Here is a 16872-nt window from a genome sequence, read left to right as displayed (position 1 = left end):
TATACATATATCGAATCATTATGCTGTACATCTAAACTAATACAATGTTACATGTCAATTACATCTCAACAAATCTGGAAAAAATATTTTATAGTGAATTAATTGCATCAACTCCATTCATTCATTTAATAATTAAGCATTTACTCAGATAAGTGATGATAAAAATTTAGATAAGGGACATTTTTACAGGCTGGTGGAGGAGACAAACAATTCCAGGATTATGTGATAAATGCAGTGATAGAGGTATACATAGTATAGGCACATTCATTCAACTTTAGTGACTACTAGCCCACATATTCTATAGGGACCAGTCATGGCCCTCGTTTTTAGAAAAGAGAGACTGAGAGAGAAATTTAAGTCAAACAGGAGTTATAGATAAATTTATTGTAGGGGCACCTAGGTGGCTCAGTCGTTAAGCATCTGCCTTCGGCTCAGGTCATGATCCCAGGGTCCTGGGATCAAGTCCTATATTGGGCTCCCTGCTCCACAGGAAGCCTCCTTCTCCCTCTCCCACTCCCCCTGCTTGTGTTCCCTCTCTCACTGTCTCTCTCTCTGTCAAATAAATAAATAAAATCTTTAGATAAATTTATTGTGTGATAAGTGTCATAACAGAGAAAGTATGGGCTGCCATGGGAACACGGAACAAGGAGATTTGATATATCAAATCAAACTGTCTGATTTCCTCTCTGGCTGCCTGAGGATCAACCACCATCATGAATGACATGGTTACTATCCAGACCAGGAAGTTCATGACCAACTGACTACTTCACCCAGGGAATACAACAGTACCTCAGACAGAAATTCAGGGAAAAACTAGCCAAAATGTACAAGACTACACCAGATATCATCTTTGTATTTGTATCCAGAGCCTATTTTGGTGATGGGAAGACAACTGACTTTAGCCTGATTTATGATTTCTTAGATTACACCTCCAAAAATGAACCCAGATATAGACTTGGCCAGTATGAGAAGAAACAGACGTCAAGGAAGCAGTGAAAGGAATGCAAAACAGAATGAAGAAAGTCAGGGGGACTGCCAAGGCCAATGTTGGTGCTGGTAAAAAGTGAGCTGGGGATCAGACGCAGAAGGAGCAAAGATTCTGCAGTGACTATCTACACTGATTGTGCAGATGTTTCACAAGAGGATTAATAAACTGTAAATGTTTTTAATTTAAATAAATAATTCAAAACAAATTAGGAAGCCAGAAAGTCTTTCTTTCTTTCTTTCTTTTTTTTTTTTTTTTTGAGGAGATACTGCCATTTTGAAGAACACATGGACCTGAGCTAGATGAAGGGGCAGGGGGGAACACATTCTACGCAGAGAGCACAATATCAAGACACAGGATGTGAGCACTCCACGTGTGTCCAACTTACTCAGCGTGGTTTGTTATGGCTGAAGGGAAGCGTACCACGTGTAGTTAACTGAAGAGGAGTGAAGTTTAAGATGTGGGCAGGAGCCAGAATATAGCATCTTTTATGCTGAATCTTGGCATCACTTTCTGAATAATCCTTCCTTTTCACATAGAAATAAGAATGTTTATTGGGCACTGATTATGGGTCAGTGCCTCTTCTAAGTGCTTTACCTGTATTAACTCACTTAATTCTCACAATCATCCATGCAGTAGATGCCAGTATTGCTCCTTGTCTTACTTAACAGGAAACTGGGGTGCAGAACGGTTAAGTAACTTGTCCCTAGTCATACAGCTATATTTAAACCTATCCGCAGTCTGATTCCAGAGGCCAAACTATTAGCCACTCTGCCTTTCATTAGTATGGGATACTTCAGATATTTAAAAGATTAAATTTTTAGAAAGTTGTCTGGAGGCTATGGATTCTGTACAGTATTTTCCTTCTCTTTCTTCTTATTCCAGAATTATGCTGTTTAAGTTGTGCTTTTTTTTTTTTAATGTTTTCATATCTAAAGGTACTCTATGCCTTCACTATTTTCTTTTTCAGGGTTTTTTCTTTTCTTTTTTTTTATTGGTAAATATTGACTATTTGTCAAGTGAACCTTCTCAGTAATTTTGTTGGACTCAAATTTGGGATGAGAGGATTTAGGTTGAAAGTGCGTTTAAATGTCTAAATTAAATGGGAAAATATTCAGTGTTTCCACCCAGAAAGTGCTATATACTTCTTCATTCATTTCTCTCAAATTTATCAATACATTTTTATAATTGTCTTAACATGGGTAGCATTTGGTAAGATTATTCTTAGATGTGTTATAATTTCTGTGGAGGTGTAACACCTTATTGTATTTTCTAATTCTGGGTTATCGGCATATAGGAATGCTACTTATTTGTTTTGCTTCTCCTGAAACGTGAAATAATAAAATCACCACTTAAAAACTAGGAACATAGAAAAGGTATAAACTTTATTCAGTAACGTTCCAACATTCAGAAAAGATTTGGGTCCATATGAAAGGCTCCAGAGGGAATACGGCATTTTTCATTGTTTATCTACATTTTAGTTACGCATTCAGACTACTATGGGTGATGTGTTTTTCATATCATTTTTCCCATAGTAAGAGGGAAGGAAACCTCCCTCAAATTACGTTGCTCTCCATGACCCATCCTAAGTCTCACAGTTCAAGCTAATCATTGACAGAGCTTTACAATCACAAGCTGTTACCGAAGCGATGATAAGACAGGCGAGCAGTTAGTACCAAATGAAGCCAGGCTGTGCGGCTGGATCTCCAGGGAATGAATGGATTTTCCTCAGCACGGATGAAAGAAACACACACTATAGGAAAACAATGTGCAACCGCGGGCTGCAAAGATCTGTCATCCTGTCGGCATTTATTCTCCTAAGAGCTGTTACTGGATTCACTGGAGACGGAAGAGCTATATGGTCTAAAACTCCTCATTTTAGTCCGGTAAATGAAAGTCAGCTGTTTCTCTACGACACTTTTCCTAAAAACTTTTTCTGGGGCGTTGGGACTGGAGCATTTCAAGTGGAAGGGAATTGGAAGACAGATGGAAAAGGACCCTCTATCTGGGATCATTTCATCCAAACACACCTTCAAAATGTCAACAGCATGAATAGTTCCAGTGACAGTTACATTTTTCTGGAAAAAGACTTATCAGCCCTGGATTTTATCGGAGTTTCTTTTTATCAATTCTCAATTTCCTGGCCAAGGCTTTTCCCCGATGGGATAGCAGCAGTTGCCAATGCAAAAGGTCTCCAGTACTACAATACTCTTCTCGATGCTTTAGTACTTAGGAACATTGAACCTGTGGTGACTTTATACCATTGGGATTTGCCTCTGGCGCTACAAGAAAAATATGGGGGTTGGAAAAATGAAACCATAACAGATATCTTCAATGACTATGCCACCTACTGTTTCCAGATGTTTGGGGACCGTGTCAAATATTGGATTACAATTCACAATCCATATCTAGTTGCTTGGCATGGGTATGGGACAGGTATGCACGCGCCTGGAGAGAGGGGAAACTTAGCAGCTGTCTACACTGTGGGACACAACCTAATCAAGGTACTGTACGGCTGGCTTCCTGTAATAGCTTCAGAATGTTAAGGAGCAGGAGTTAAAAAGAAACACTAAGAAATGTCTCTTGTGTTTAAACAATTCTTTTTATTGATATCAACTCAACTAATTGTAGTCTAACTCACAAGCTCTAGCCTCAAATTTCACCCTTCAGGTCGTGTTTTATTTGTCTAAGCTCTTGATAATGTATTAAGCCAATTATTTTCCTTCAAGGTCGCGATTTTACAATTTTTTAACTCTTAAAATCTACAAGTATACATTAGAGTGTGAGAATATGAGTTTACTTTCATTCGGTGAAAAACCAGTACTTTAGAAATCTAATTGCTGAAAACTTTTTCTGACAATGTGCAGCCATTTCAGAATTTTTTTATGGCATGACCTTTTCTAATCACCATTTGTTGTTTGTATTGCTATTCTTCGTGATACTTAGCAATAATAAGCTAAAGACATGTTAACTAACTGATACATATTAAATATAGGAATTGAGATAAATGTATTTCACAGTTGGTTTTATCTGTTACATGGCAGAAAAGATGAGGCTAACTGTTCTAAGAGTTAAAATTAAACTAGTAATATAAAAACTGGGAAGAACATGCGGTACTCAGTATGTTTTAAGAACTGGAGTTAATGTTGGAAGATGTTAAAATTACTAAAACAATGGTGAAAATGTAAGCAAAATAATAGCAAATATTGGTTGGATGCTTACTATGTACCACAGACTATACTAAGCATTCTGTGTGCATTATCACATTTAATCCTCATCATAACTTTATGAACTAGGTCCTATTAGTATCCCCCTTTTAAAGATAAGGAAACTGAAGCTAAGTGGGATTAAATGAATTAATTTATAAAGGACAACATAATTAAACACCGAATGTCTTTATTAAGAATGTTTTTAAAAGAGCAATCTTTCAGGGATTTTAAAGAGACTTCACTTCACATTGAAGCTAATATCTAGAATCAGGTTAAACTTCTTGAGCCAAACAGTTTCCTTGGGGAAAATAAATTACTCTGGACACCTGTTACATTTTGAAAATGAAGACACTTTATTAGTAGTGTTTCATAATGTGTTAGGAGGAGTAATTTGATTTTTGATAATCAAATGTGAAATGTGTAGAAGTAGAAAAAATGTATAGGAACATAAAATTACTCCGTGTCTAAATTTGCACACACAAAAATATCTACCCACCCTTCTTTTCTTTTTGAACTTTCTGGGCTATTATACATGTGTGTTGTACTATGGTTCAGTCACATCTGCCTTTGCAGTAAACAGATTGCGTTATGAGTTCAAGGTCATTTACATACCTTTGATTAGAGTTGTCTATAGAACATATGATTAACGTGAGGGTGTACTGTGATTTGGCAAGTAAGACCTTAAAGGGGAGAAAACTTATAGCTATTTACTATGAAGATTATGCATATATAAGTTAGAAAAATATTCCTTCTATCTAGTTATTTAAATTATTAAAATGTATGCATTCATATATACTACATGCTTGTGTAGATTGAGAAACATCAGATGGTACCAGAGGGTATAAAGTGAAAAAGTTAAATTCCTCTCTCCCTCTCTACCTGACAATTTCAACCTCGAGGAAGCTACTGTTGGTGGTCTTTTATATAGTCTTTTTAAAGTTAAATAGGCAAATACATGTACATATATGTTTATTTAACCTTCTTATAAAGAAAAATGTTCTCAATTGTTGAAAAGTTTTCAGTTACCTGGAAAAATGTTAACAATTGGAATTTTCATGAGCAATATATTTTAGTGGTTATTTTAAAGCCTTGAAAACTGGCTATCTGATAAAAAAAATACACAGGAAGAAGTTGTAACTAACAAATAGACATTGCTTTCAATCTTAGCATATAAAATGCTGTATTTTCAGATGTTTTTTCATTTTCTCCTAATTCAAGATAAACTCTGCCTTTAACACAAAATTAGCACTCTCTGATAGTGAAATAAATTTTATTGTTTTAAATTGAGGGATTACATTTTTAATTAGTGTCTTTCCCAAATAATTTCTTCTATCTCTTTAAAATTTCTAAATCACTCACCAAAAAAGGAGTGTAAGGGGTCCCTTGAAATCAGTCAGAAAGTGAAATAAGCTTCTTAGCCCAGGGACGTATAACTCCAGAAAGAATCTTGCAATGGTTTCGTAGCCTGATGTGAACTCATTTTTCCCACTTGTTCCTTCTCTGTTCTTCCTTTAACATGGACAAGATTAATTTGATATTTTATGTTGCAATGAGGTTATTTCTTCCTTATTTTGCCACCTGTGACCCAGAAGCAGCATTCTTGAGGATTTGTATTTAGTCCAAGTTCACACAATTTACTGAGTTAAAAAAGCCTAATATAAAATTCAATTCACTTTATTCCCCAGTCCTCAGACACTGAAAAGATTTCATAGTGGCTATTGGAGTCTTTCTAGTTCCAGGATAATCTTGAAAACTCCATATCGGTCGGCAGTATCCTGGTTTGGAGGAAACCTGAATGGCCTAGCCAGTCCTGAGACTGACCCGGGATTTAAATCCCAACTTTATTGCAGATTTGGTTGATTACCTTACACTGAATCTAAGCCTCAGGTGAAAAAAACAAAAAACAAAACAAAACAAAAACTGCCCTAATCATACCTACTAATGGATGCTCCACTCTGAGTTTTGAGCCAGTATTTGGAACAGAAAGAGAGTACATTTTTTAACTTGGCCATTTCTAAGCATGGTAATCATGGCTTTAAATATTATCTGCAATTTTGACAACAACCTTGCCAGGTACCCACGATTATCACCTCTGTTTTACCACAGAGTGATTATTTCTAACATGCATCATGTTCCTGCCCTGCGTAAAATCCAGTAAATGGCTCTCCAAAGCTTTTGGGACTAAAGTCCTGATTTTTCACCAAGATACCCAACCCACAACCCCTGGCCTCCATTCCAGCCTCCTTCCTGGCCACTCTCCCGTGTCCATCAGTAATGCCAACCCATTGCACACCATGCTCCATTATAATGCATGACTAGAAGTGTTTTGGTTTTACCTCACCATCGCTATCATTCTCTCCAGTGAGAATGCCCTTTGTACACCCTACTTTACCCATCTCATGTCCTTTAAGACTCAGCTTAGGCAGTCACCACCTCTAAGTTATTCTTAACCTGTTAGGGCTAGTGTCCCTCCTAAGGGGTCCCAGTATGAGATGTGCTTGCTTCTACCATAGCACTCATACCGTATGGAACTCTTCTGTCTCCCCAAGTAGACTGAGAGCTCCTTGAAAGGAGAGACTATTCTTTGTCTTTGTATTTCCAGCAGTGAGCACAACATATTAGGTACATGCTAGGTAGAAAGGTTTGTTGAGTGAGTAGTTTAGGATTTCTATCTTAAATTTTGCAATCAAAGAACCAATCTCAAGTTCAAAATTCATATTTCATTGCATTATTGCTGATTCTTGAAATATTGCCTATGTTGATCCACTGGTATGTTAGTCCGAACTTTTTGGTTGTGAGTGACAGAAGCCTATTTCAAGTTGGCTTAGGCAAAAATGAACAATCTTCTGGCTCAGTAACCAAATCACGGGGATGAATGGGCCCAGTAATGAGGACACTGTCAGTGGCCCTTTATCTCGATCTCTCATGTCCTTTTCTTCTTGGGGGTTGGCATCATTCTCTCTTTTGTAGAGGAAAGATTTCTCTCTTTCAAGTTCAGTTTTTAAAATCCCAGAGACAGACTCCAGCCTGTGTGGCCTATTGCTGTCAGTCTTCAGATCAGCAAAGCCCTAGGGTTTCACATTAGTAAAGGCAGTTAAGGTGTCCATTTTCTTTCTATTTTTAAGTCAATAAATATGCATGATAATTTAAATTTGTAGGTTCCCCTCCCCCTTAAAAGGGAACATCTGAGAGCCTCTGAGTAACCATGCACAGAGGTTGGGGAAGATGAGTGTGCTTGTAAGAGGGTAAGTCATTCAGTTTATTACCCCACAAAATAGCTTCCATGATAGTTTTGACTGCATTGCTTTTAATTTTTTTTAAAGATTTTATTTATTTATTTGACAGAGAGAGACACAGAGAGAGAGGGAACACAAGCAGAGGGAGGGGGAGAGGGAGAAGCAGGCTTCCCGCCGAACAGGGAGCCCGATGTGGGGCTCGATCCCAGGACCCTGGGACCATGACCTGAGGCCGAAGGCAGACGCTTAACGACTGAGCCATCCAGGCGCCCATTGCTTTTAATTTTTATCTTTCACAGACATGTACTGTTTACATGGTATCAGTATTTTGCAACCTCAGTACTATTGACACTTTGGGCCAAATAATTCTTTTTTGTGGTGGGGTGTTCCGTGCATTGTAGAATGTTTAGCCGTATCCCTGACTTCTCCGCGCTAGATGATAGTAACACCCTTGTCCCCAGGGTTATGACACCAAAACTGTCTCCAGACATTGCCAAATGTCCCCAGCAAGTGGGAGGCAAAATTCCTCTCCTGAAAACCACTGATATAAACCTATAATAGACAACTGGCTGGAGACATGAAGCATAAAGATCAAGGACGTTGAAATATAACTAGTATGAGGGACCTAATAAAGTTGCCTCAATTTTATTTTTTTTTAAGATTTTATTTATTTATTTGAGAGAGAGAATGAGATAGAGAGCCTGAGAGGGGAGAGGGTCAGAGGGGGAGAAGCAGACTCCCTGCTGAGCGGGAATCCCGATGCGGGACTCGATCCCAGGACTCCAAGATCATGACCTGAGCCGAAGGCAGTTTGCTTAACCAACTGAGCCACCCAGGGGCCCAGTTGCCTTGATTTTAGAAAATTGCCTCAAGATTTTCACCACAACTGTAAGTTGCATAGATAAATTCTAAATTAGTTTATATCTGGTTTGGCTTTTCACACACTGAGAATAGAACTGCCCCTACTAGCTCAGCATTATTTGTGAAATACTTGTAAAAGCTGCCCCAAATGGTTTCTCTCATAGAGTTATTTGTGAACAAAACACTAACCGTACTTTTTGAAAGCTTGTACCTTTTAAAAAGCAAAGTTCAAGGATTCAAACAAATGTAAGCAATTTTTATCCATTTTTGATGCCACAACATCGTGTTTCACAAATTTTGCTTTTTTGTGCATTACTTCATGTTGTTTTTTTTTGCTGGGTTGTTTTGTTTTGTTTTTTGGTTTGTTTGCATATCCAAGTGTCATGTGTACCATTATTTACTAAAATGTTTTTCTTTAAAATGTTTATTTTGAAAGGAAATTTTATTCCTACAATACATGAGACCAGTCAAATACCCTTAAAATAAATATGTAACATTTAAAACAAAAAATTTCATCTTTGTTACACCTAATGTCATCTCCCATGCAAAAAGAGGTAGGTGTATCAGACTTGGAAAACACCATGTTACTACATAGATTAAATGTCATTTTTAAACGACATTTGGTCCTAAAGCCAAATACAGTGCGCCATTTTAAAATGTGTCATAAAATGCTTTTACTTATGTAATTAAAATAATTTGAATAATGTAAGACTATTAAATGGGAAAACGCCAATATTTATATGTATGTGTATGAGCATCTTAAACATCCATAATTTATTTTGTGAATACTTTCAATTTATTTAAAATGAACTTATCAATAAAATTTTTAATAAAATAGCCTTATATAAAATAAAATGTCAACACTTTTTTGTATATCACACAAAAATGATGAAATTATTTTTCAAATTCCTCAAGAATTCAAGAGATTGCTTAATACTGTGAAAGAGGCTTTCAGGACAAGAAATGTTGGGAAACTCTGCTCAAGGTCGAGGACTCACCAACTTGTTCTTGAGCCTCGGATATGACTTGATTTATTCCCTGTTTTTCTACCTCTTTGAGGAAGGGTGTCTTAACATTTCTTGGCATCATTCCCTCAGAGAAGCTCACACCAGGCTGGGTGTGTGTTAAGTATTCAATAAATAATTCAATTGATTATTTTCTACTTAAGGAAGATCTACCTTGTCCTAGAAAGGATTTAAAGCTGCAATTGAATAAAATTGGATTTCACACACACACACACACACACACACACACACACACACACACACCAGCTATGATGTGAAAAAGCCACCATTCACATGATTAATAGCCAAGCCTTCTTTGCCAACAGGATGCTGCAACTGCTTTCTTTTTTTTTTTTTCTTAAGATTTTATTTACTCATTTGAGACAGAGAGATACAGAGAGAAAGAGAGCATGAGAAGGGGAGAGGTAGGGGGAGAAGGGGAGAGGTAGGGGGAGAAGGAGAAGCAGGCTCCCCGCTGAGCCAGGAGCCTGACCTGGGGCTCGATCCCAGGACCCTGGGATCATGACCTGAGCTGAAGACAGACGCTTAACCATCTGAGCCACCCAGGCGTCCCCGTAATGGCTTTCTTGAACAAGAGGGCTTTGGTGTTTCACAGGCACATTTAAGTAGATTAAATGTCATTTTTAAACCTCTTCTGCCCAAACCCCCACCAACAGCTTGAAGAGTAAGGGTGATATATTTGAAATGGAAATACTAGCAGAAGCCTTCCTTAGCTTGATCAGACAGAAACAAAATCTCCAACGATCATCTGAAATGATTTTTTTTCCATGAGAAAAATAAAGGAATGTTTAAAAACCACCTTGTTAAAATTGGGTTACAAGACAACAGTAAACCAAAATTAATTTGTGCTAAATCTGTGGTTAAAAAACTAGCCCAAGCTTCTTTGCCAATGAAGGACAGAAAAAGAGTTAAAAAGAAAAAAAGCCTGATTACTTGCTACCTTCCACCACTTTCCTCTCCCACACAAAACAAACCCCAAAAAAAGGACACAGAATCGGGGTGGGGTGGGGAGAAAGGACAGAGACGGGTCTTCATTCTTAAAGTGGAGGATTGAGGCAATTGCTGCAGATAACCGTTTGACATCCCATCATACTACTCCGAATAATTATTATTATAAGAAGAATATTGCATACCACAACTGTACTAGTTTCACATATTATATCATTTAATTTGCACATCGACTCTGCTAAGTAGGCTACTCTCATAGCCATTTCACACTGATGATGCCGAAGCCCAGAGAAATTTCCCTGGGGTTATGCAGCTGTATGTGTTTGTTTGGTTTTTTTTACCCCATAGTAGTTGTCTGAGCCAAAATTCAAATCTTACCCATCCGAATCCAAGCTAACAAGGTTTGATGACATGAATCAGCTACCTAGCTTCAGTGAAAAAGAACAATTTACCGTCTTGAAGCCCATGGAAGGCACTTGCATCGATGCTGACTCACAGATGTTTAACTTCACTTTGCCTATTTAAAGACCAGAACCATCCATCGACATGTTTTATTTGTCCACAAAATCTATGAACAATTTATCCCTGACTCATACATGAACCATGAGGTTTCCCATGTGTCCCCAGGATTCTAAAGATTTACTTGCTCACAACTTTAGTGTCCCGTTAAAGTAACGTTCAATCATATGTGTGTGTCCTTGGCAAAACCATCTGAAGTTTAAATAAATGTTAACACAATTATTCATTGAATTAGCCAATCCATGATACCTATTTTATAATCCCAATTCATCTCCCTTAGGATCTAAGACACCTCTAACAATACGGAAATAATGGATCCAACAAGTTAAGATTAACATCCTTAGCGGGTTTCTAATCAAATTTGAATAAAAAGATAAAACTGCTTGTGGGTAAGAATTGCCAAAGACAGTTTCTATAACCAAAATACCATTGTTAGATGTGAGTCCTGTAAAAAAAAAAAAAAAAAAAAAAAAACTATTTATAGAAGACAATTGGTATTCTAAAACCTTCAAGAGAGCAATATTTACTTTTTTCTAATCATTAAGTAGAAAAAGTTATACATCAGTGAATGATTAACAAGAGTTTAAATAAATATAATTATACATGTTCAGAGAATAACATTGTGATCTTATTTAAACAGCTTGATTTGTTACAGACACTCTCATACGTGGAAAATTCGGCCCAACTAAGGATCAGAAAATACTGCAAGCAATGGAAGCAGTGCTAGATAATGCTGCAAGAAATGAACCGAGGAAAACTTTACATTCACTTGTAGAGTAAAATAAGCCATTTAATTGTATATAAAAATTGTATATAAAAAATTAATTGCATATGAAAAATCTTACTGAGAAAACTCAAAACTCATTTAGTCTGTTTAAAGAAGAGGGAGTCATTAAACCATTGAACATGAATGAAGGATTCTGTTGCTGAAAAGTAGTAGGAAGGCCGAGAAAAGATCCGAAACTTCTAACTTACCCACCAGGAAAGAGTGAATCACGGAAGTAATTAAAGTGGTTCCTGGGTGATCTACCTGAAAATGTTTGGGGGACATCTTGTGGCCCGGGAAAACTATTGGGGGCAGTATACTGATGGGTTCCTCATAGCGTCATATCTTGACCAGAGATTATGTGACTGAGTCTTTAAAAAGAGGGCTAGAGGTTACTGCTATCGTTCTTCTTTCATGTTAATCATGTATGTATTGTATGTCTCCTGCTCTTCCCTTTGAATATCAACATACTATTATGGAGTAAAAAGGCATCCTTTTTAAAAGATTTTATGTATTTATTTGACAGAGAAAGATTACAAGCAGGGGGAGCGGCAGGGAGAGGGAGAAGCAGGCGCCCCACTGAGCAGGGAGCCCGATGATGCGATGCGGGGCTCGATCCCAGGACCCTGGCATCATGACCTGAGCCGAAGGCAGACAGATGCTTAACCGACTGAACCACCCTGGCGCCCCCAAAAGGCATTCTTTAATAGATAATGAAATCTAGAATAACAACTTTTTAAGTTTCTGTTTTTTCCTTTGACATTTTTGGAAATTGGAGAAACTCAAGGGTAACAGCATACAACAAATAAATTAGCTGACAGAAACCGTTTGTTTCAACCAATTCTCTTGACTTTTTTAAATTATAAAAATAGGGACACCTGGGCGGCTCAGTCGGTCAGCTTTCGGCTCCGGTCCTGGGAAAAAGTCCCGCGTCGGGCTCCTTGCTCAGCAGGAAGCCTGCTTCTCCCTCTGACAAATAAATAAATAAAATCTTAAATAAACTACAGAAATAATGCATTTTTACTGCAAAACACTCAAACAATACAGAAAGACATAAAGTCAAAAATGAACACTCTCCTTTTTCCTTACTCCCCAACCCCATACCCCGGCCGGGATTAACAACTGTTAGCAGCTTATTCAGTGTCCAAGTCCTTTTCTATGTGTATATGAACACATACGTATAGTCACTTCTTTTACAAAATTTGCACCATATTATTACATTAAGCTTTGATGATCATCTCTGATTAATTGAAATGCAAAAGTATTCTGCTTTTACCTACTTATATACCTGTGCTTCTCTTTCCTATTGGAGGTTATAGTTCATCTGAAGGCAGAAGCCAACTTGTTGGTGTTTTTTGTCTTTGTTAATGTCAGTGTTTTTTTTTTTCCTGAACGCCTGCCAAAGTGCCTTGTGTTTGTTAAATGTTTATAGACTTGAATTTAAGCAATTAGTCAATGTGAATGAATGAAGAGTGAAGAAAAGGACATCATAGTAGCTGTGGGTTGAAGGAAAGAGATGAAATGATTTGTTGAAACTTCTTTTTGCTGATGTGTACAATTTCTGTAAGGGGAAAAAAAATTAAACAGAAAGTAATGCTGGTGAATTCTCGGTTTGATTGGGTACTGATGTGCTGCCCTAGCTGGTGAGGCTGGATGACGGTGTAATCAAAGCCCCAACTCCCAGCTCACCTCTTTCCTGAGAGTGTCGATGACACCTGAAAACTGTCACCTGGCTTTCACAGCGTGGAGGCCCCATGTTTCTGGGCCTTGTCTGCTACATACCCCTCATTGTCTCCGCCTGTTCAATCGCCTCTGGGTCTCAGGCGTAAAAGTGTGCTTCAAAGGCATATAAATTAATGTGCATAATGTCCTGGAAATGACAGCGACTGAGAAAGCTGAAAGACTTAGTTCTAATTCTAGCTTTGCCACTGAGACTTTGGGCCGGTCACTTATGTCTTGGGCTTCAGCATCTCATCTATAAACAGAAGATTTTTGAAGACTGGATCAAGTAGCCTCAAGGTCCATCCTCCACCCCTACTTAGCCGGCAAGAGCACTGAGCTTAGAGCAATTCAGCATGGGCTTGACTTAGTCTGTGAAACTAGACAGGTTTCCTACCCCTTGGTCTCCTCCCCTCTAAAGTGGGAATGCTAAGAGTACCTACCTTAATTCTCTTAAATGAGGATTAAATGAGAGAGTACATGGGAAGCACTAAGAACAGTGCCCAGCATACCTGGCACTAGATACGTGTTACTTCTTATTACTATTTATATTATTACTTTTCTACGGTTCTGTAATTTTTTTTTCCATTGAGGCATTTTATTTGCAAGTATGTATTACATCCCTAGAAAAAGAATCCCAGGATTTTCCCTCCAGTGTGTTTTCGTCTTGCTTCTTCATGGTCCATGATGCCAGCCGAGGTTGTCAGTACAATGAAACCAAACTGGCGGGACGGGAGCAGGTTATTCTGCCATTTTTCTAGATCTTTCAGTTGTACATCAAATCTGGGGCTGATCACTCCACACTTGTTTAACCTGCCCGTGAGGTTCACAACAATCTTCCCCGCTCTGTGATCATCAATGATTTCAAATTCGCCAATGTAACCATGCTTCATCATCACAGTGAGAAACCGGACGATGACTTTGGAGCACGGCCTAATAAGAACCTGGCGTTTGCCTCTCTTCTCAGCATTGTTAATGCTCTTGAGAGCATCTGCCAGGACATTCATGCGCACCATTATGGCCGCATGGAAAGATGGCGGAAAGATACGGTTCTGTAATTTAATCACTGTTCTGTTCTATTTGATCATGAAAGTCACTCATCTTTAAGGACCATTTTAATTGTGATTTGTTTGAAAATTGTGCTGTGCGGAATGGTATCCAACCACAGCAGATCCTTCCTGTCTTGGTCTAAACATTCACAGTGGTATAAAGAGACGGTCAAGTGTGGACATGGTCCCTAAGGATTCATTTAGCCTCTGACACCAATGAGGACAATATCTAATGCCAAATTTGCTGGTTCTAGGAAAGAGGCCCAGGGAATTACACACGAGTGTTCCCTGCTGTGCTAGGCACTTGGACAACTACATGGCTTTCAGAAAACCCCAAATTTCCAGCAAGTCCTCCCTGACCTTTCTAGAGGATCCTGAATTTCAGACATGCATAGATATTTTCTCCTCAGCATGCGAGAGTAGGCTACAATACCTTCATTCTATCACTATTCAGCTCTTTTAATCAATGATAATCAAGTACAGCACAAACGAATTTAACATATAATTTTAAAACAGTATGTTGTGGTTCATGGCAAATGGTCCCCAACTGCTTCAAAATTTAGAACTGATGGGACAGGGGCACCTGGGTGGCTCAGTCAGTTAAGCGTCTGCCTTCGGCTCAGGTCATGATCTCAGGGTCTTGGGATCGAGCCCTGCGTTGGGCTCCCTGCTCAGTGGGGAGTCTGCTTCTCCCTCTCCTCCTCCCCACTGCTCGTGCTCTCTCTCTCTCTCTATCTCATGTTTGCTCTCTCTCTCTCTCGATAAGTACATAAATAAAAATCTAAAAAAAAAAAAAAGAACTGATGGGACATACAGAAAGCAGGATGGTTTAGTAAAGTGATCAGAGAGGCCTGGGTTCAAATCCTAACTTTACCAGGGTTCAGACTCTATGAACTTCAGTTTCTTTTCTAAAATGGAAAAAATGACATCTGTTTTGCAGGGGCTGTGCTACTAACACAACGTCTGTCAGGTGACCAGCTAACCAGCTGATCCATAGTGGGCATTCTTTCAGCAAGTATTCTATGCCAGGCTCTTCTCTGGGCTTCTGTATGTATAACTGTGAACAAAATAGATACAGTCTCTGAACTCAAGGAGCTCGTAGGCCAGGCATGGTTCTACAGTGCATGGACCTGAGACAGACAATCCAGGGGACTTTCTGTGAGAAAAATACCCCCAAAATTATGGACACAAAAGTTGGTACAAAAGTGAACATTTATTTGGAATGAGAAAAATATTGCAACAGATGACTGTAATCTTAGAGGTTCAGATTCCTTCTTTTCTGAGGTCTCTTTAGGGAAGTCATCAGGAATACTTACCTAGAAACGCTTCTAAATACAACCTGGCTTTCAACCCACCTAGAGTATTTTACAGGGACCCATGCAAGTGAGGGGTCCTGAGGCTTCAGCTTCCTTTGGTTCATGGGAAATCTGCCTTTGTTGCAGGGCCTAAAACTAGTAGGTCTTATTTTTGTTATTGTAATAATTGTATTATTTGTAACTTCTGGAGTGGTTTCTATATTGACTGTCTTTAACTCTTTGTTCCTAAATCCTGAGGAAAGGCTTCAAGTCACTCACCCAGGCCATTTTAGCTTCGATTATACTCTGAGATATGGTCCTTTTGCATGAAAAAATTACCAACAGGATCCCAATTGTTAATGTAATAATAACAGGAAGCTTAAAATATCATTCCAACCTCTACAGAGCTGGCATGCAAATGTTCTCCTTGGGCAAGGAAATTGAACTTCAGTTAAGCATCAATTTGCTACTATTGATTTCTTCTGAGCTCCCTTCCAATATCTGGGGAAACCCACAGATGATTCACTTAATTAATTATGAGCTTTATTCTAGACCTTTCTCCCCCCTCTGTGTTACCAGGTTTAGATTCTGACTCAAGCGTTAGCTGAATTTAGTAATATTATCATTGAAATTAGAATTCTATAATAATAGTAAAACCATGTTTTTGAAGAAACAAATATATTAGAGTTTAGTTTTTACATGATTCCCATGGGAAAATCCTGAAACTGTACAAACTGATAACAAGCAAAGATTTGTTAGAATCATTTGAAAATATGATAATTGAAAAGAAAATAGGAGGAAAATTCATTAAAACAAATTTTAATATGATCATTACCAAGCTATTCCAACTATAGAAAACATGAACTTGAGGGGTACCTGGGTGGCTCTTGGAAACGAATGGTTTAAGAATATAAGCAACACCAAGTGTAGTAGATGAATAATTTCCCAATTCCTCCATGTCCTGTTAACTTAAAAAATATTCAACATGTCAGTTATGGCCATTCACATCTTGTCAGCCATATTTCCTTTTTGTTCTCATAATTCTTGAGCATATTGGTTTTTTTTGGAGGGGTGGGGCCTGGGGGGATCCATCGGTTAAGCGTATGCCTTTGGCTCAGTTCATGATCCTGGGGTCCTGGGAGGAGTCCGAGTCATCCCTGCTCAGCGGGGAGCCTGCTTCTCCCTCTCCCTCTCCCTCTGACCCTGCCTTCCCCTTTCCCTACCCCCTCCCCTTGCTCATGCTGGCTCTATCTCTCTCTC

At 38.4% G+C, this 16872-nt stretch overlaps 2 protein-coding genes and 1 pseudogene across 2 annotated transcripts in view; 2 read left to right on the top strand and 1 right to left on the bottom strand.

The window, feature by feature from the left end:
* Window positions 1-749: 749 nt before the first annotated feature.
* LOC148164926 (small ribosomal subunit protein eS24 pseudogene) lies at window positions 750-1067 on the top strand (annotated as a pseudogene).
* A 1597-nt stretch (window positions 1068-2664) lies between these two features.
* KLB (klotho beta) overlaps window positions 2665-16872 on the top strand; it is a 33826-nt gene continuing 19618 nt past the window's right edge. The window contains exon 1 of the mRNA XM_028088395.2: window positions 2665-3489. Coding sequence (XP_027944196.1) covers window positions 2665-3489 — 825 coding nt within the window. The remainder of the gene's footprint in view (window positions 3490-16872) is intronic.
* Window positions 13859-14323, bottom strand: LOC114197370 (small ribosomal subunit protein uS8). Its single transcript, XM_028088405.2, has one exon. It carries the CDS (start codon window positions 14282-14284, stop codon window positions 13892-13894), a length of 393 nt encoding a protein of 130 aa, XP_027944206.1. The 5' UTR covers window positions 14285-14323; the 3' UTR covers window positions 13859-13891.

This window comes from Eumetopias jubatus, unplaced genomic scaffold (genome assembly GCF_037043125.1).
Source record: "Eumetopias jubatus isolate StellerSeaLion01/CBP00866 unplaced genomic scaffold, mEumJub1_p1.0 scaffold_2, whole genome shotgun sequence".
Taxonomy (NCBI): domain Eukaryota; kingdom Metazoa; phylum Chordata; class Mammalia; order Carnivora; family Otariidae; genus Eumetopias; species Eumetopias jubatus.
The sequence above is the reverse complement of the archived record's forward strand: the minus strand, read 5'-3'. Positions and strand labels throughout refer to the sequence as shown.